The sequence below is a fragment of the Aquarana catesbeiana genome, linkage group LG11 (assembly GCF_042186555.1).
Source record: "Aquarana catesbeiana isolate 2022-GZ linkage group LG11, ASM4218655v1, whole genome shotgun sequence".
NCBI classification, from domain to species: domain Eukaryota; kingdom Metazoa; phylum Chordata; class Amphibia; order Anura; family Ranidae; genus Aquarana; species Aquarana catesbeiana.
The window spans coordinates 62,960,895-62,981,864 of NC_133334.1; the positions used below are offsets into that span (position 1 = coordinate 62,960,895).

The following is a 20,970-nucleotide window of genomic DNA, read 5'->3' on the forward strand; positions in this document are numbered from 1 at the left end:
CCGGAGCAGCGATACCCGGAAGGAAGATGGACGCTTCGTGGAAGAGGGGACAGCGGTGACATCGCAGGCTCCTGTGTCAGGTAAGTGACACATAATGAGCTACTATGCGATGCATAGTAGCCCATTATGATTTACCTTTGCAGGGAAACAAAGAAGTTAACCCATCAGGGTTTACTTCCTCTTTAAGGCCCCTTTCACACGCGCGGACCGTATGTCCGTATTTCATCCATCCGTTTTCGGATGAAATACGGACATGCATGCATCCCAATATCATCCGTCCCCGCTATGGTCCAATTCTGCAGATGGAGGAAAATCCTATTTTTCTATCCGTCTGCAGAGCGGATCGGGTGAACATGGACAGATGGTCCGTGTTCATCCGATCCCCCATAGGGGAGAGCGGAGATCTGACAGGGTGGCCCTGCACTGTGCAGGAACCACCCTGTCTTCCACCGGCTCAACGGGGATCAATGGAGCGACCCCCGCTGAGCAAGCGGATGTTCACGGGGCAGACCATCACGGATCCGTCCCGTGTGGAAGGGGCCTAAGGGAAAAAAAAAATACTACACAGGTGTTTGTGTTTGTTTTATTTTTGTTTTTTTTTTTTGTTTTTTGAGTGTATTCACATAGGGTAGGGGGCCGGGATCTGGGGGGGCCCCTTTGTTAAAGGGCGCTTCCAGATTCTGATAAGCCCCCGCCCGCAGACCCCAACAACCACCGGGCAAGGGTTGTCAGGAAGAGGCCATTGTCCTCGTCAACATGGGGACAAGGTGCTTTGGGGGGGGCGCAGTGCCTGCCCTCCCCCAAAGCACCCCCCTCCCCATGTTGAGGGCATGGGGGGGGGGGGGTGGACTGTACAAGGAGATTATCAGAAAATTTTATTAAACGCTATGTAAATTGCAGCAAGCATAAGGCTGTACATGTCTTGAATCACAATTTTCCTTCTATTTGTGTGTATATTTTATTTTTATTTTTTTCCAGTGCATGGCAATGAATATTATTTGCCTCTCTTTTTGCAACATGTAAATGTTGTAACTCCTTTTTGCATAAGATTTGGTGGTGTTCTTAAATTCAGCACTGTATGAGTCCTCTGCACCATTTCTGCCCCACATCGCCGAACCAGTTCCGCCCCCCTCCTCCCCTTCCATAATCTTCGTCTGTCACAGGCAGCTGGCACTCCGTCCCCTGCTACAAGTCTGGGGGAGTTCAGTCCCCACTGAGCTGACATAGCTACCGCTGGCTCTATCTCCCTTTGCTTACTGCTTCAGTGGAGCATTGCAAGGCTTGCTCTAGCTTTGGCATTTAATCACAATGCCAGGTGCAGATTTTGTATTAAAACAATTTCCATCCCATCTAGATCATAAGCTTGCATTAGATTTTGTGAGGTTTGCCTTTAACATTTTTTTTTTTTTCCTTTTTTGGAGTAAATCCATATTGCATTTTTGCTTGTGCAGCATTCTCATCTTGTGTTTTTTTTGTAGGGGAGATATTATAGTAGCTAAAAGTCCCAACAAGCCGCGCATTAACATCTGCAAGAGGGTAATTGGATTGGAAGGTGATAAAGTCTGTACCAGCGGCCCATCAGACCTCATCAAGAGGCACACGTATGTAAGTATTGTGCACGCTTTTGGATCTGTCAGATGACTTGTTCGGTTTTACTAACATATTTTTAAAGGGAAACTAAATTGTATTTTAAAAAGTCAAAAGCTCTGCCGCCACAAGATGCCCATTTATTACTTAGCTGGAAAAGATTGTGTTCCCCCTCTGATATAGTTGCTGAGACATGCTTTACCTTGACCTCACGACTAAGCCCTGCCACACCACTGTCCAGTTAGACTTGGCTGGTAAAGGGAATTTCATTGGACAGGGAATAGTAAAGAATGTCTCCTAGTGCTGCCCCTCCTTCTCTGCTGATGTGCAAAGAAATGATGAGCAGCTTCTATTAAGATAGCTTTTGGTGGTTGTATGTAACAATACATTTAAAGCCCAACTCCAGCCAATAGTACTTAGTTTTTGAGAGTTGGGAAGGTGTAGAAAACCTGTCGGGTTTTTACTGCTGCATACGAGCTAGGGGGAGGAGAAGCAGCAGCATACTGAGCTTCCCAGTAAATGGCTGTGCAGCGGGGGGGGGGGGTGGTGGTCAGGACAAGTGTGATCATTTGGAGGTGAGCAGGCCAGCTAGAGAACTGACCTTGGTGTGGTCAGTTTTTGATAGGAAAGCAGATGGACTGACCGGAACACCAGGGATTTTGCATAAAGCAAGCAATACAAAACAGGATACTTTCTCATACAAGTACTATTAAAGCTTTTTTTTTTTTTTTTTAGGCCATTTCACCTCAATTGCAAGGGCTGCATATTCAAGGTGGCCCCCTCCCCTCCCTAAAAGTACTTGTGCTGGTTAAAATTAGTAAATATGCTCTCCTTTCCCTGACCTCCATAGTGCAGAGGTGTTATCATCCTGCTGACAAGATCCCAAGGGAGGCTGAGTATCACAGTGCAGGACTTCTCAGATTTGACCAGAAGCTGGATAAGTTCACTCACTCCCTCTGCGCAGGAGGAAATTTTGGGGGGTGGAGTGTAGATAGCTCTACCCCCACACACACACACTACTTTTTATGGAGAAGGAAGTGGGGACAACTAAAGCCTAAACATTTTTACTTTTGATGCACACCTTGCATTGAGATGATAAATGTTTGGGGGAATCTAGGATGGAAAAGGACCTGGGGGTCCTAGTAGATGATAGGCTCATCAATGGCATGCAATTCCAAGCTGCTGCAAGCAAAGCAAACAGCATATTGGCATGCATTACAAAGGGGATTAACTCCAAGGTAAAACGATAATTCTCCCACTCTACAAGACTCTGGTCCAGCCGCACCTGGAGTATGCCGTCCAGTTCTGGGCACCAGTCCTCAGGAAGGATGTGCTGGGACTGGAAGATATTGGTTATGAGGAGAGGTTACGAGCACTCAACTTATTCTCTCTAGAGAAGAGACGCTTGAGAGGGGATATGATTTCAATGTACAAATACCATACTTGTGACCCCACAATAGGGATATAACTTTTCTGCAAAAGGGAATTTAATAAGACAGGTGACTTCACAGGTGGCCATTCACTAAAATTAGAAGAAAAGCAGTTTAATCTTAAACTGCATAGAGGGTTGTTTACTGTAAGAGCGGTAAAGATGTGGAATTCTCTTCCACAGGCAGTGGTTTCAGCAGGGATCATCGTTCGTTTTTTTGAAAAAAAAAAAAAAAAATTAGATAAGCACCTGAATGACCACAACATACAGGGATATACAAGGTAACACTGACATAAAATCACACACACATGGGTTGGACTTCATGAACTTGTCTCTTTTCAACCTCGCCTACTATGTAACTATTACCCCTCACACTTTTTACTTACCTGAGCCCTCATTTGATCCAGCACTGTGCCCATCTGCAGCTCTTCTCTTCCCTCACTGGTCTCTCTCGCTTTGAGGCAGCGGGAGCCATTACTGTCAATCAAAGCCAGTGATGAGGGGGTGGGGCAGAGTCCCACAGACAGACTCGGGAGCAAGCCCACATGAGTGCCCCCAAAGAAAGCAGATTCTTATGGGGACACCTGGTGGCAGGGAGTAGCCAGAAACATTGGCAGGGAACCCAAAAAGAGAAGGTTTGGGGCCGGTCTGTGCATCTCCATTGAATAGATGAGTAGAAGCTGGTTTGTAAAGTTGCAATTTTGTTTTGTAAACAACAATCACGTTAAATGCCAGCATTTCTATATTCTCAAATGAACAAAGTCAGCAAAATATTAAAATTCATCTCCCAACGCTATTTTGACTGGTCATTCTTTTGTTTGCCTTCATTTTGGAGAAATGCCGAGGAGCAAATGGGAGCGTTCTGCTGTGTATTGACCCACAGTCAACTTATTTGTCACTTAAAGAGAAGAAGTGCCTATTAATACCCCTTAATATAGCTCTGGGCTTGAGATAAGAAACTTTTTGTCAATTGTGTGCTGATAAAAGGCTAAGATACGTCTGCATTTCTCAGCAACGCTTTCCAGGCCATTCACAGCAGCCTGCTGTTAATGCGTTTTTCCGGTGTGGGTGGCAAAGCTGTTTACTTTACCTGCTGAGGTTTCTTGCAAGCTATGTGCTGCCTGCCTTTTCGTTAAAATCTGCAGGTTGCTTAGGTGAGATGTTCACTATCCAGCGGTTGTGTCCAAAATGTGCACGGCTCAAAACTTGAGCATTTTCTGCAGAGCTGAAATCATCCCTGACAACATGCATACGGTTTCTGTGGGTTGCTATGCTTCTGTTGGCTACATATGCACACATGTCAATATTTTCTCCTTTGACTCTTCTGTTTAGCATGTCACTAAATGGGGCAACAAAATTCTGTAGGGTGGCTTTGCAGTAATGAGACCATATACACTCACGACCACTTTGAGGTACACCTTGCTAGTACTGGGTTTGCCTTCAGATCTGCCTTAATTCTTTGTAGCATGAATTCAACAAGGTGTTGGAATCATTCCTCCGATTTTGGTCCATATTGACATGATTTGTCGGCTGCACATCCATGATGCGAATCTTCTGTTACACCACATCCCAAAGGAGCTTTATTGCAGGGCTCAAAATTTAAAGTCCTGAGCTACTAGCCAGGCCTCAAGGGTTACTTGCCACCAGTTGTCCCACCCAACCGCTACCCTGCCCCTAATTCCGCCCCTAAAAACGCCCTTCTAAATTATCTCATAAAATGACTCTAAAATGTTTTATGCAGAAATGAGTTATCAAAATAAATATTAACAACTTTATCCATGCCCATCAGTGCATCCTCACCTGTGCCCTACAATGCAGCCTGCCCGTGTCCATCAATGCAGCCTGTGCAAGGGAAGAGAAGGAATGGCCGGCCGGATGATCAGAGCGCCGAGGAACATCACAGCTTTCATTTCAATTGCTGTATGTTCCAGCTCGCCGTCACATACAGCCCCTCCTTGCCAGGGAACTTTGATATACGTCACACGTCCCGGGATTGGACGGTGAATTGTCTATCAAAGTCCCCGGAGGAGGGGCTGTATGTGACAGTGAGTGCGGGGAACGCACGGCAATTGAAATGAAAGCTGTGATGTGCCTCCTGCTCTCCTCTCTTTCCCTCTGCAAACAGCTCCCATACAGCCCCCCCCCCCCCAACCCCCAGCTCCTAGCTCCTAGGTAGCCCACCCTCACCAGCCCTCAAATTCCACTCGCAAAATGCGAGCAGGCGAGTGGAATTTTTGAGGGCTACTCAACTGGATTGAGATCTGGAGGCCATTCAAGTACAGTGACCTCATTGTCATGTTCAAGAAACAAGTTTGAGATGATTTGAGCTTTGTGACATGGTGCAGTATCCTGCTAGAAGTTACCATCAGAAGATGGGTACACTAGTCATAAAGGGATAGACATGGTTAGCAACAATACTCGGGTAGGGCGTGTTGTTTAGACAATGCTCAATTGGTACAAAGGGGCCAAAAGTATGCCAAGAAAATATCCCCCACACCATTACACCGCCACCACCAGCTTGAACTGTTGATACAAGGCAGGATGGATCGATGCTTTCATGTTTACGCCTAATTCTGATCCTAACATCTAAATGTCGCAGCTGAAATCGAGACTCCTCAGACAAGGGAACATTTTCCCAATCTTCTATTGTCAAATTTTGGAGAGCTTGTGCGAATTGTAGCCTGAGTTCTTAGCTGACAGGAGTGGCACCTGCTTTGGTCAGTAGCCCATCTGCTTCAAGATTAGATGTTTTGCCTTCAGAGATGGTATTCTGCATTCCTTGGTTGTAACAAGTGGTTATTTGAGTTAGTTGCCTTTCTATCATCTTGAACCAGTCTGCCTATTCTCCTCTGACCTCAAGGCATTTTCGTCCACACAACTGCCACTCACTGGATATTTTATTTTTCATACCATTCTCTGTAAACCCTAGAGATGGTTGTGCGTGAAAATCCCAGTAGATCAGCAGTTTTTGAAATACTCACTCATACTCAGACTGGCCCCTCTGGCACCAACAACCATGCCACATTCAATGTCAATTAAATCCCCTTTCTTCCCCATTCTGATGCTCAGTTTGAGCTTCAGCAAGCTGTCTTCACCATGTCCTAGATGCCTAAATGCATTGAGTTGCTAGTATGTGATTGGCTGATTAGCAATTTATCGAGCAATTGAACAGGTGTACCTAATAATAAAGTGGCCGGCGAGTGTGTTTTAGATGGCAGTTTAGTAGAAAATGCATCATCACATGCAGTGCAGGGCTGTTAACTCTGTATTGCAGGTGGAGGAGGTAGGAGTGCAACCAGGGCTGGTTAGCTCCTTGGAAAGGTTTGCTAGAGTGGTCACACAGATGGAGGAAGCCTACAGATGTGAGGAGTAAAGAAAGTACTTCATTCCTGCACCCCTAAACTTGGTGAAAGGTTAACCTATGTGGTGGGCTGAGAGAGTGTCTAAGGCAGCCCATACAAGAATCAGTTGTGTGTGTTGTTTTTTTTTTTTTCCCATTCAGCCAGTGGGTTGAATGGAAAAAACTGACTCGATTCCCCAGCCATGCATTTGAAGTTGAGGTTGATTGGGGAATTGGAAAGCTTCCCCCCAATTAGAATATACTGCTCAGCGCTGACCGCTATAGCGGATTGAACAGCAAAAATTTCTTCGATTCGACTTCTGTACAACCGCCCTACCCATATATGGATCGAAATTTGGCCGGTCCCTGCTGAACTGGCTGGATTTTGAATCGTGTATGGCCATCTTATTTGTTGGACTTTAACCAGTTTAAGAACCTGAATAGTATTTGACCTCGTGTAATCCCCTGTACAACAGCACAGGAGGGTAGCATAACAAGCCAGTTGCGTGTATTTCACGCATGTTATAGGGGAACCTGCTGAGATGAGGAGCAAGGGAAAAAAAAATACCAGGCTGTATTGCTTACAGTTGTGCTCAAAAGTTTGTATACCCTGGCAGAAATCGTGACATTTTGGTATTTAATATTGAAAATATGACTGATCATGCCAAAAAACAATCTTTAAGGATTATGTCATATGAAGCCATTTATTATCATAGTTGTTTGGCTCCCATTTTTTAAATCGTAACAAACACCCAAATGGCCCTTTATCAAGTTTCCATCCCCTGGAATGTTTGGCCTTGGTACAGACACAAGGTGACACACAAGAGTTAAAATGGCAATTGTTAATTTTCAACATCTGTGGCTTTTTAAATTGCAATTAGTGTCTGTGTATAAATAGTCAATGAGTTTTGTTAGCTATCGCCTGGATGCACTGAGCAGGCTAGATACTGAGCCATGGGGTGCAGAAAAGAACTGTCAAAAGACCTGCGTAACAAGGTAATGGAACTTTATATAGATGGAACAGGATATAAAAAGATATACAAAGCCTTGAATATGCCAGTCAGTACTGTTCAATCACTTAATAAGAGGAAAATTCTGGGATCTCTTAATACCAAGATTGAGGTCAAGTAGATCAAGAAAGATTGCAGCCACAACTGCCAGAATAATTGTTTTACTATGGATACTAAGCACCACCATCATTATAGCACCACATCCCTTAATTAAAGAGTATAGGTAGAAGTTTATGGGATTTTTGAGGTGCATTCTAGTAAGTGAATCCAAGGAGATTCCATTAAAAATGTATACATTTTATTTTATTCACGATTAAAGAGTCATATCATAAAAGCAATACAATGGAGCAATACAACGCATGATACAGTCCTTATGGGTACAGCAAGATTAGCGTGGTTCCCATAATGTTTCGCCCTAAAACTGGTCTTCCTCAGGGGATGCTGTCCAGCCTTTCACAGTCAAACTTTTTTTGTAACATCAACAATAGTACATATGTACGTTTTCACCTCAAACTCCCTACTCACCCCGGATAATAATGGAAAATTGGAATAAATCAATGGTGGTTCAGAGATTCATATGAATGCCAAATAGCCAACCAAAGGACTGCAGGTGACCACAGGAGGCAATTCAGTACCAACTATAATGAGAATACCTTCTCTGCAAACCAGACTTTGTAAGTTTATGCTTTCCCAGAGACTATGCTGGTGTATTATAGATTTATACATACTGCTTTCTCATGACAATATTTTCATTGTAGTTGGTCCTTAATTGCCTCCTGTGGTCACCTTCAGTCCTTTGGCATCTGTATGAATCCCTGAACCACCATTGATTATAGTCTTATATTATTTTCCGGGATGAGTAGGGACACGCACATATGTTCTATTGGTGTTGCAAAAAGATGTTTGCCTGTAAAACGCTCTGTGATAACATATATATATTTTCTCATGTCAGAAGGCTCCGATTTCAAGAGGACAGCATCCCCTGAGGAAGCCCAGTTTTAGGGCGAAACATGATGGGAACCATGCTAATCTTATGGATACAGCAAAGACTGTATCATGAGTCTATTGTGCTCTGTTGCTTTTATGATACTTTTTTTTTTAATCGTTACTAAAATAACATTTTTATATATTTAATGGAATCTCTTTGGATTCACTTACTGGAATGCACCTTAAAAATCCCATAAACTTCTAACTATGCCAGATGTGTAGATATCAGGGCTGGATGGACAAACCCTTTGACGGGTAAAACCACTGCTTGATACTGTATGTATTCTACAGTTTGCATAGAGTTTAGCTTTGTTTTGTTGAAACTGTAAATGCATTTTAATGTGAGTCAGGTGAGTGGTTACAGGCTGATTTTCTAGTGGCTGCAGTTTGTGCATGTTAGTTGACAGCGGTGGTATGTAATATGCATACTATATTTTACATTTTATATCCCTTTAATGTTTACACATCTTCATTTTCATGTTAAGTTTACCAAACTAAAGAACACATATTTTGTAGTATAACCTCAGCCAACCAGCAGCTTTATAGTTAATAACGTTTATAGACCGATTTAGAAGCGTGCAAAGCTCATTGTTTGAAACAGAAAAAGTGGAACAAATTAAGGCTTTCATACAGAAAATCTTTGAGGCCATTCCTGAAGAGACTATATTCCATTCCTAGGCAGAGATTATTTCTACCTGAACTCAGACCTTGAGCCAAGAATACAATTTATCGCATACAATAGAGCTGCTACGAACATTTATAAAATGTTTCAGTTTCACACCGTTCAGTTTTTTTAGTCGGACCTGAACGGACGCTTCATGCTGGTCTATGGAGCGACGGATGTCGGTGGTGACCTGTCCGCTGACATCCGATCTGCTATATTCAGAAGGATGGAAACCCTATTTTACATTCGTCTATGGGATCGGATGAAAGCGGACAGGCCGTCCATTTTTCATCCGATTCCCCCATAGAGGAGAGCGGGGCTCTGACAGATCTGTCCCAGCGGGGATCAACAGAGCGATCCCTGCCGAGCAAAAGCAGAGTTCGTACACTGACATGTGTGAAAGGGGCCTAAAAAATCCAAATCAAATTAACCACTTTTTTAGCAGAGACCCTAGGGAATAAAATGGTGGCCGTTTGCAACTTTTTATGTCACATGGTATTTGTACATCTATTTTTTTGAAACGTGGTGTCCCCCCCCCCCCCCCAAAAAAAAAAGTTTCATTAAACAAAAACAAAACCATAAAGTTAGCCCAGTTTATTTGTATAATGTGAAAGTTTTTTTACGCCGAGTAAATAGATACCAAACTTATCGCGCTTTAAAATTGCGCACACTCATGGAATGGTGCCAAACTTTGGTACTTTAAAATCTCCATAGGCGACGCTTTAAAAATTTTTACAGGTTACCGGTTTAGAGTTACAGAGGAGGTCTTGGGCTAGAATTGTTACTCCTGCTTTAATGTTCACGGCGATACCTCATGTGTGGTTTGAATGCCGTTTACATATGTCGGCGTGACATACGTATACGTTCGCTTTTGTGTGCGAGCACACGGGGGTGCTTTAACCACTTGCTGACCAGCCGACATCGTTCTACAGCGGCAGGTCAGCTCTCCTGCGTGAATCATCGTAGCTGTACGGCGGTTCGCGTAGGCGCACTGGCGGGCGCGTGCCGCTGGCGGCATCCTCTTGCGCATGCTGCGGGAGCATGCCTGCGTTCGGGCGACTGTCTGCGATCGCCTAGTACAGAGGCAGAACGAGAATCTGCCAGTGTAAACAAGCGGATCCCCGTTCTGCCAGATGACTTGTCCCGTCTTCTGTTCCCAGTGATCGGGAACAGTGCTCTCGGTCATGTCTCTGGCAGCCCATCCCCCCCTACAGTTGGAACACACTTAACCCTTAATCACCCCCTAGTGTTAACCCCTTCCCTGCCAGTGTTGATCAGTGCATTTTTATAGCACTGATCAATGTAGTAATGTCACTGGTGCCCAAACAATGTCATTTGGGGACAGATTTGTCCGCTGCAATGTCGCAGTCCTACTTAAAATTGCAGACGCCATTACTAGTAAAAATAATTAAAAAAATGTCCCTAAAATCTATCCCATAGTTCGTAGACGCAATGACTTTTGCGCAAACCAATCAATATACGCCTATTGCGATATGTTTGGCAATAAAAAAACTTTTTTTTTTTTTTTTTTTTTTATTCCTATTACAAGGGATGTGAATATTGCGTGACAAGTTTGCTTTATGGAGAGATGTGAGGTCTAGAAGACCCCCACATCTTCCCTCCAGGCTGGAAAGACAGATCAAAATAAAAAATAAACTATCTTTGCCTTTCCAGCCGAATCCCCGGCTATGTTTACTTCTGCCGGGCCAGACGTGACGTCATAACGGCACACCTGGGCCTCCGAATAGAGATGGCCGGGGATCATCTGTCCCTTAGAAATCTCAATGCTCAACTGCCGGCGGTGGATTCCTTCTTCATGACGTCCCCTCCCGCCGCCTGTAAGAACGATTAAGCTGCTGAACTGCTGTTGTGATTGACCTTGCGGTGAAGGGAATCGCCAGCCGAAAAAGATGATATCTGGATGATGCCTGTAGCTGCAGGCATCATTCGGATTTCCCCACTCAAAGTCCAGGAAGTCATAGGACGTACCTTGGGTGGGAAGTGGTTAATATTTGGTGTGACCACCCTTTGCTTTTAAAACCACATCAATTCTTCTAGGTACATTTGGACCCAGTTTGAGTTTTGAAGGAACTCGGCAGGTAGGTTGTTCCAAAATCTTGAACCACAGATCTTCTTCTGTGGATGTAGGCTGCCTCAAATCCTTATCTCCATGTAATCCCAGACAGACTGATGATATCGGGGCTCTGTGGGGGTAAAAAACAATACTTGAGAACTCCTTGTTCTTTATGCTGAAGATTGTACTTAATGACAATGGCTGTGGTACTTGGTGGCATTGGCTTAGGGTTTTCCTGCTGCAAAATAAATTTGGGGCTAATAACACACCTGCCTGATGGTACAGCATGATGGATAGATAAGTGTCTGCCTGGATTTCTCAGCTTTAAGGACACCATTGATCCAGATTAAATCTCCAACTCCACTCAGGGGAGAGGAGACATATTGATTGTTACTAAGTCAGTCCTATCCCCATACAGTTGGAACACACATTTAACCCCTTGATCGCCCCCTAGTGTCAACCCCTTCCCTACCAGTGACATTTACACAGTAATCAGTGCATTTTTATAGCTCTGATTGCTGTATAAATGTCAATGGTCCCAAAAATATGTCAAGTGTCCGATCTGTCCGCTGCAATGTCACAGTACTGATAAAAATCGCAGATAACAGCCATTACTAGTTAAAAAAAATGCTATAAATCTTTCCCATAGTTTGTAGTCGCAATAACTTTTGCGCAAACCAATCAATATATACGCTTATTGCGATTTTGTTTTGTTTTTTTTTTACCAAAAATATGTAGAAGAAAATTTTGTCCTAAACTGATAAAGAAATTGATTTTTAAACATTTTTGGGGATATTTATTATAGCAAAAAGTAAAAATTGTTTTTCTTTTAAAATTGTCGCTTTTTCTTCTTCCTTTTTTTTTTTTTTTTTTTTTTTTTTTTTTGTTTATACGCAAAAAATAAACCACAGAGGTGATCAAAAACCACCAAAAGAAAGCTCTATTTATGCTAAAAAAGACTCAAATTTTGTCTGGGTACAGCATTGCAAGACCACGCAATTGTCAGTTAAAGCAACACAGTGCCAAATTGTATAAAGTGCTCTGGTCAGGAAAGGGGTATAATCTTCCGGGGCTGAAGTGGTTAATGACAATGTTTCAGCCTACATATGAAATTGATGATAATTAGCACCTGCATGGTATATTTGGTTAACCATACACCTGACTAATCCTACAAAATCCCTGACTTTCTACATGTGTAAGAATTTATGCTGGTTTGAAGCCAAAGGCTAATCACACCAGATATTGATCTAATTTTAGATTTTTCTTCTATTTGCATTTTGTAAATGAATATAAATTAATAAAATATAATATTTTTGAAATCGTTATTACTTTACATTTTTTTCACACCTGCCTAAAACGTTTGCATAGCATTGTGAATGACTGCAACCTACTGGTGCTTGCAGTTGGCCATTTTAAGCTGATGAAAGGCTGGCTGTTACAAAAGGTGAGTTTTGTATATGAACGTATTTCACCTTTTTATATCATAACCACATGCCGTTATAGAGAATCGGATATGAACACTGAATTTCTATTAATGGGAAAGTTGTAGGCTGACTTTTTTTTTAACACCTGCAAATGCTAGTTGCCTGGCCATGACTACAAAGTGTATGGAGTCTATGAACCAGAGTAAGTATACAGCAAGCTCAAGTGAAATTGGACCAATTCACTTAACCTCCCCAGATCTCTTTCCGCATGCGTTGGTGCTAGGCCAATCACCAAGCACTGGCACGATCAGACGGAAGTCCCATTTCATTGTAGTAAAATGCAATATTTGCTTATGTCTGTGCACCTCCCCCCTCCCCCTGAAAAACATTTCCGGATGGTACTTCCAAAATGTACCTGTAAAGAAAAAGTTTACTACTTACCCCCATCTTCCACACGTGGTGTCTAGGCGAGGGTAACATGGTGGGGCCCCGGGGAATACAGAGAAGGTAACATTTTACGAGAAGATGTTTTTGCACTGGACTGGAGCATCTTGTCGTGGGATACTCCTTGTTCCCTAAGAATCTTCCTGGAAAGATAGTTGTCAAGCCCAGCAATGCTGAAGACTTACATCAGAATGAAATCTTCCGCGTGTGTGTGTGTGTGTGTGTGTGTGTGTGTGTGTGTATTTTTTTTTTTTTTTTGTGTTTTTGTTTTTTTTTTTTTTTGTTTGTTTTTTTCCCCTTATACAGGTACATTTTGTATATATTAGCCAGCAAGTTTGGCAGGGGAAGGGGGCCCTAACATTATAAGAGGACTTTCTATCAAAAGTAGGATTCCCCCACTGTTCTTTTGTTTTTGTTTTTTGTGTTTTTTATATGGGAAAGTGTGTGTGGAGGGGGGGGGGGGGGGGTGTTGGGGTGTGTCTGGAAAGTAGACCTTGCATTTTGATGCAAGGGCCACTTTGGATACAGTAAAATGCCTGTGCTAGCATTTGGCATATTCATTCTGTCATACTTGCATTTGTACTAATCATGTCACTTCTCCTGAGCCAATCACAATCTGCAGTGTCAGGCAAGGTACTCAGAGAGTGAGCATAGTCTGCTGCAATCAGTTGACAAAGTTAAATTGGCATGTGTGGCCCTAGCAGTAAGTTAATGCCATAGAGAGCTGCATGAACCTAACGGGGGTTCCTACCGCCAAAGCAAGGTGAGGTCATTATTGAAGACTGCTTGTCATCTTCCTAAAAATGAATTTCTAATGTGTAAATATTAGGCAGGGTGTCCAACAGGCACGCAGCTGGTATAATTAGATACCGTGCCCCGTGTGAACCCTGAAGAAGTGGATGCAGCTTTATAACCTTGCACACCGGTTCTGTGTGCATTGAGGATGAACAATGGCCCGTGCATTGGTCATGTGACTTTATAAACAACCCGCTGGGAACCCAATCAAATAAGTACAATTCATTACAAGCTTGTATATGTCATTTGCTACTGTCGCCTTTCATCATATTTCATTTTAATCAAGAAAGGTAACACCTGTGGTTAAGCCACAAAAGCAGCTTTTGTGCAACGAACACCCGCAGGCGACGAGGCAATTACATTTGTTGCTTGTTCCAAAGTGGGAAGCACTTAAATAGACCTCAGTAGGGATAGCTGAGAAGAAAAGATTTACTTATATTATCTCCGGGCCAGATTAAGTTCTCCTGTAAGCCTGTCTTTTTGTTTGCCACTCCCCCCCCCCCCCCCTCAAGAATGGAATGGACTATGCTAGGGTCATTCTGAAACCTGGCTATGCAGGTGTTTGTAGTTTTTAAAGGGGTTAATAAATGAAAGGACAATAAACCTAAAGTGGACCAGAACTCAAAGTGAAGATTTGTTATGTTAAAGCATATCTTAACTTGAGAACAAAAATCGATCGTATTATAGCTTATTGATCCTTAGATGAGATGGCTGCGTTTAATTTTCTTTCATTTTTTCATTTTTTTTTTTTTTTTTTTTTTACATTAACCTGGTAATCCTACCCTTAGGACACTTTCTGTCCTTTGGCAGGATTGTCACCTTAGAACGGGGGAGTGTGCTAAAGTGATACTAATGTCTTGTGGTGTGTGTGTTTTTTTTTTTTGTTTTTTTTCCTTTTTCTTTTTTAGTTAAAAATAACAAACATGTTATACCTGCTCTGTGCAGTGGTTTTGCACTGAGCAGCAGCCCAGATCCTCCTCTTCTCAAGTCCCTCTTCAGTGCTCCTGTCCCCTTCCTCCTGTTGAGTGACCCCACAGCAACCAGCTTGCTATGGGGGCACCCGAGCCAAGCCACAGTTCCCTGTGTCCATTCAGACACGGAGCTGTGGCCACCCCCTTTCTCTCCTCATTGACTGACTTTGACAGCAGCGGGAGCCAGTGGCACCATGCTGTTGTCTCAGCCAATGAGGAAGGGAGTCCCAGGCAGCCGAGACACTTCTGCAACATTGCTCGATCTAGATGGGGCTCAGGTAAGTATGAGGGGAGTTGCTGCACACAGAAGGCTTTTTATCTTAATGCATAGAATGCATTAGGATAAAAAAACCTTCTGCCTTTACAACCACTTTAAGCCTGGGTACACACAGGAAGTGTTGTGTGTTTTGTGTGGTTTTTTTTTTGGTTTGTTTTACCCAGTGGGCTGAGCAAAAAAAAACTTGGATCTCCATACTAACAAATCTGATGTTAGTGCAGCGATCTCCCCACTGAGCTATTGTGTTCTGACAGGGGGACAGCCCCCCCAGAACACAGTGATCTGCACTCACAGCCATTGATTTTCCAGCATGCTCGTTCAACAGAAGCTGGTCTCTTGACCAGCTTCTGTCGTAGAGGAGCTGTATGTACGGGCCAACTCGGCCAGTAACTGCCTAGCTACCTACCTAGTAGTTTCCTGCTGAACCGGCCAAGATTCAAACTCTGTGCCTGGCTTTAAGCTAGGTACCATGTATGGGCAGGCTGAATGTACCCAAGTTGATTGATCAACTTTGGTGCAACCAGCCTGTTGCATTTTACATGCGATTTATTGCTAGTGGCTGTTATAGAACACAGTGGCTCAGTGGGAGGGATTCCCTCCATTAATACTGACTGTGTTGATGGGGGGAACCAAGCGATTTTGTTCCCACTGCTGCTGCAGCCTCCCCCCTGCTGCCCTCTGTCCCTGGGAGAGAAGTTCACTGTGCTAGCTGTCACTTCTTGTAAACGGCACAACCATGTGGGCCTTTGCCCACATGGACATGTCATTCATACACACAGATCAGTGTATGAATGAACTAAAAGTCCTGATATCCTTTGCAGCTGTTGACTTGTAGTTTTCAATGAACTACCACAGCGCTGTAGTAGTTCGTTGAGTTTTGCGGTCAGTGTGAACTGCCTGGCTGTACGATGTACAGAGCAGACAGCTCGGCTTATTTTATTTTTTTAAAGTGAACTTATTCTTTTAAGGACTACACAGAACCTTCCTTTATTCCCCATACCAGAGGAGGGTATTTAGTCCACAAAGACAGCAGGGAACAACTGATAACAGTCCAGAGGCACTGATTTTTCGACACTTGTTGAACAGATATAAAAAAAAAAAATTCATTGGTATATTATATGCCAAAGGAAGAAAATTAAGAGTAATTTAGTGTTTACATACACTTTAAGAGAATGTAATTGTGGCTAAGTAGTACCCTGAAAGGCTTTTGTCTTGTCTTGAATTCCACCTGAAAAAAAAGCAGAGTACTGCTTGCTATGTGAGGGCACTCCTAGCCTCACAGCTCTAAATCTGCACTTCTGCTAGTTTCAGGAGACTGTTAGTGAGATTTGACGTTCCTATGGCTCACTGTCCTTGCTAAAGGCTATGATGCGAGGAAGTAAAGCCCTGCTTCTATGGCCGCCACCACACAAAGTGGAAAGCAGGGCATGGTAAGTGCATAATTGGGGCAAGATCAGCTGCAGGGAGACCAGAGGCAACATTGATGAATTGGTTCTTTGTCTCTCTGCCTGATTCTTCTCTAATCTCCCACCACCGTAATCTTCCGGTGCAATGGGGGTTAATGGAACTAAGGGAGCAGTCACAGGCACACGTTAATGTGCCTTAATATGCCCAGCTTTTCCATTCATAGAAGCTAGTACTACACCTTCTTCAAATGAAACACAATCTTTAAATAGAGGATAGGGGAGGGGGAATGATTGAAAGGTAAGCTCCCTCCATTCATAGATCACATTTCATTCATAGAAGTTGTAGTATAGCTTCTGTTAATGGAGGAGCTGGGCAGAAAGGGTGGGCATTCTTGATGAGTGCCTGTGACAACTCTTTATTATTGTAACCCCTGCCGCAAAGGAAGATTGCAGCAGTAGGGAAGGCTAGATCGGAGGATGAAGACTTCTAAACGAGGGCACAACAGTACAAGGGATTTTTTTTTAACATGAATCTAAGAAAAAAAAAATTAAATGTATGTTAGCAGCTTTTCAGTTCTTAAAGGTCTGGTGACCTCATGTAGGGTGTTGGGTAGGTATCGTAATTCAGATCAGGAGTGCTCAATCACTGTAGTATATCTATGGTGGTGCAGCATTATTACCGTAGGACAGGAAGTGCTACTGCTGGGATAATCGGGTAGAATTAGAGCCTGGGGCAAAAACCAATGCAGTCACTTCTAGACTGCCAGGCTGCAGTACATCATATCTTTTGTTTTTGGGTTTAGAGATTTTGTAACCACTTCAGCCCAGGAAGATTTGGCTGCTCATTGACCAGAGTACTTTTTGCGATACGGCACTGCGTCGCTTTAACTGACAACTGCGCGGTCGCGCAATGCTGTACCCAAACAAAATTGACATCCCCACAAATAGAGCTTTCTTTTGGTGGTATTTGATCATTTTTTTTTTGTACTTTTTGCTATAATAAATATTCCTCTTCTTTTTTTTTTTTTTTTTTTTTAAAGCAATTTATACAGCAATCGGTGCTATAAAAATGCATTGATTACTGTATAAATGTCACTGGCAGGGAAGGGGTTAACTGTGTTCCCTGACTGTGTGTTCTAACTGTAGGGGGAGGGGACTGACTATAGGAGATGACAGATCGTGGTTCCTAGCTATTAGGAACTCACGATCTGCATCTCCTCTCAGAACAGGTATTTGTGCGTTTACACACACGTCCCTGATCTGCCTCTCGTGCCCACGATCGCTATTGGGTGGCGGTCATGAGCATCGACACCCCCCGCAGTGCAGCTCGTTCAGCCTACAGGGCTCAACCAGAGGTATCTAAACCAGTATAGCCAGCTTTAGCGATTCAAAGTTTATCAATTCCAAATCAGCAAGACTGGCGACCTAGCATTTAAAAAAAAAAGGCTTAATGGTAGCCCACATATTTTACTTATGGTAGGTTTATAACTAAGGCCCCTTTCACACCAATGGACCGATCAGGTCCACCTGTCTTTTTTCAGGCGGACTTGATCGGACCACCCATTGTTCTTTATGGAGTGGTGGATGTAAGTGAATGTCTCCGCTGACACCCGCCGGCATCCGATCCAGTCCGCTAAAAACAGGTAGATCGGACGACAGTCGGATAGAAACGGACGGGCAGTCTGTTTCCATCCAACCGCCCCATAGAGAACAGCGGGCTATGCAGACCGGACACGGACCTGTCATTCGCCTGCTCAGCGGGGATCAGCGGAGAGATCTCCCACTGAGCAGGCAGATCTGCTTGGATGGATTCCGCTCTGTCTGAAAGGGGCCAAATATAATGAGGAAATGTTCATGCAAATTAATAGATTAACTAAAAAAAAAAAAGAACTTTTATTAAGCTTACGTACACAAATCTACCTTTTTAAAAAAAACTTCAAAGAAGGTTATATATTCCCTTAAGTTCAGCTACCATCATATTAGACCACCAGGACCTTTGCAGTGTCATTTAACCCTTAAGACATCTAAAAGCCTTCCCAGCTCACAGGTCACACTCGTTAATTTAGCTGACGTAAAAAGCCTTTCCAAATACTACTTGATGGACATGATGGCAGTGTGTTGTGGATCCCGTGTGCACATAGACTGAACTGTGATCTTAATTAGAAGTTTGACAAGCCCACTCCAATAAAATGATGAGATTATGTGTAATTGGTGTCACAGTCAATTACCATTTAGCTAATCAGAAGCCCACTAACAGGTCTGGCCTTAGCTGTGGCCTCAGGATGTTGACGAGTGTCTGCCCCCTCCATGCTGCTACTGTGACACAAGAGCACTATTCCACTCAACATCCTAATGACCTCTCTGAAGTCTATTAAATTAATGACCTGACCATCCCAGTCCCTGGGTTCCTATCATATGTTTTTTCCACTTTCTGTTTACAACTTTAAAAGGAACTAATGAGAATAGATATGAGTTGCAATTACTGCCTTGTTTTTAAAGATGCAAGCTTTGGGGTTGTCATTCTGATGCTGGCTTCAGCACCCAGCGAGTTGCTGATGTGGGACAGGTATGCAGGATGCAAGTTCAGACTTTCTTAGCTGCCTTCTATCTCTCTATATAGAGATAGATGGATTTTTTTTCTCTCCTTTTAGGCTTTATGTACACTGCTGCTGGTAAACGGATGTTTACGAGCAGTTGGGCGTTTTTTCAACTGCCCTTGAACTCTCATGTTGTTTTATCAGTACATGTACACAGGGTTGTTTATAGTCGTCTCTAGGCAGTTGAGTTTTAGAAGCATTTTTTTTCGAAAGAAAAAAAATTAGTTCAGGAGAGATGTTCAGAGGCATTTGAAACGCCAAATGCTTGTAACAGCCTGTAAACGTAGTAACTCACGTTTAGCCGTGTTACGTTTACAGGCATTTTTAATGGCAATATATTTGACTATTTGCAAAAAAAAAATGCATGGTAAAATGTCTGTTACTATCTGTCAAGTTAAATTGTTCAGGTGAGGTTTTAAAATGTCCCGTGTACGTTCACATTGGAGGCGGGTTTGAAATCGTTCGCGTTCAGCTGAACTCGCACGGTTTCAAACCCACATTTCATTGCGAGTTCGGGGGCAATTTGAAAGACATCTGTGCGGGTTCATGCACAGATGTCTATTAACCGATTGCTGCCCGCCGGCCGTCATATGACAGCCAGGCGGCGCGGCTCTCCTTCTGGGCGGGCGTCATGACGTCCTGCCATTTAAACAGGTACTGCACGCAATTGTGTGCACACAGCCCTGTACCTTTCGGTGACTGTGTGTCACGGAGACACCGCTCACCAGCAAGGGGGGGTGGGCATGGCTGTACCACGTGATCGGCCGTGATGAAGTCACGGCCGATCACAGATGGTACCTGTAACAAAACGTCCCACACTCCACTTGAGTGTTTTCGTCATATACACACTTCCTCCCAGTCTAAATATAGATATCAGATATTCCACCCGCTCACTAGTACAAAACAAGATGATACTTGTTTAGTTGCTGAACATGGACTCCTTTATTAGAACCAAAATACAAGTCTTATATACAGTAAAAGAGGAGGTTCCTCCCTCCTGCTCATATTACTCTAACACCTGTAACCAGAAACTGAATTAACATGAGCTAGTTTACTAAATCATTTACCCAGACTAAGAGACTCAGAGATATGACCCCTCAGGGTAGACTTCACGTCTCCTAGCTCACCGACTATACAATACACATTATCATAAATATCAACACAGAACTCCTCCATACAATTGCAGGGTTAATTAGCACAAACAACAATAGGTGAAAGACTCTTAGAAGCTGTGGAAAGCCAGACTAGACTTATTTACATTATAGCAGACAACAGACAGGTGGCTGGAGTTGATAACATTAGCATCTAACAGTATGTGTCCCAACAGTATGAATCGGTCACTGTTTCTAATATGGCATATACAGGGTTCCCAGAGTCTATGTGTCTTGGGGGGATATGGACCTGAATACAAAGTAACACCACCTCAAGGGTCCCCAGGCATACAGCTCACAAAGAGCACCGTTCCCCCAAATGCCAGGGCCCATGATCGGTAGGCAAGAGGCTAGCATTCAGTCCCCTCCAAAAGCCTCTATCCTAGCTAAGTGTGTCACAGTACCGCCCCACTTTGCACGGCGCATGCACACATCAGTGGCAGCGTGTTCCCGGGAACACTGCTCGTCACCGACACTGGTAAACTGCCATTGGCCAAGGGCAGTTTACCACGTGATCGGCTGTGATCCTTTCACAGCCGATTACTAAATTTAAACATAGAGCGGTAACGAGATGTTACCGGGTTCTCCTCCTCACACACACACATCGGTCGTGTGTGAAAAGGAGATTGTAAAAAAAAATCTTCATTTTGCAAAAAATTGTGGGAAAAAAATTACAACTTAAAAAAACTCAGCATGCTACTTAATAACTTGGAATGTCTACTTTCTAAAAAGGGGTCATTTGGGGGGTATTTGTACCTTCCTGACGTGATAGTGTTAGATTCACCTGATGTACTGAAGGCCTGATCAGATGTGA

General features: G+C 43.3%; 1 protein-coding gene across 8 annotated transcripts in view; it reads left to right on the forward strand.

Moving 5' to 3' along the window:
* IMMP1L (inner mitochondrial membrane peptidase subunit 1) overlaps positions 1-20,970 on the forward strand; it is a 69,700-nt gene that overhangs the window by 46,088 nt on the left and 2,642 nt on the right. For all 8 annotated transcript variants that reach the window (XM_073604509.1, XM_073604513.1, XM_073604516.1 and 5 more), the window contains one exon: positions 1,479-1,605. In XM_073604509.1, coding sequence (XP_073460610.1) covers positions 1,479-1,605 — 127 coding nt within the window. The remainder of the gene's footprint in view (positions 1-1,478; positions 1,606-20,970) is intronic.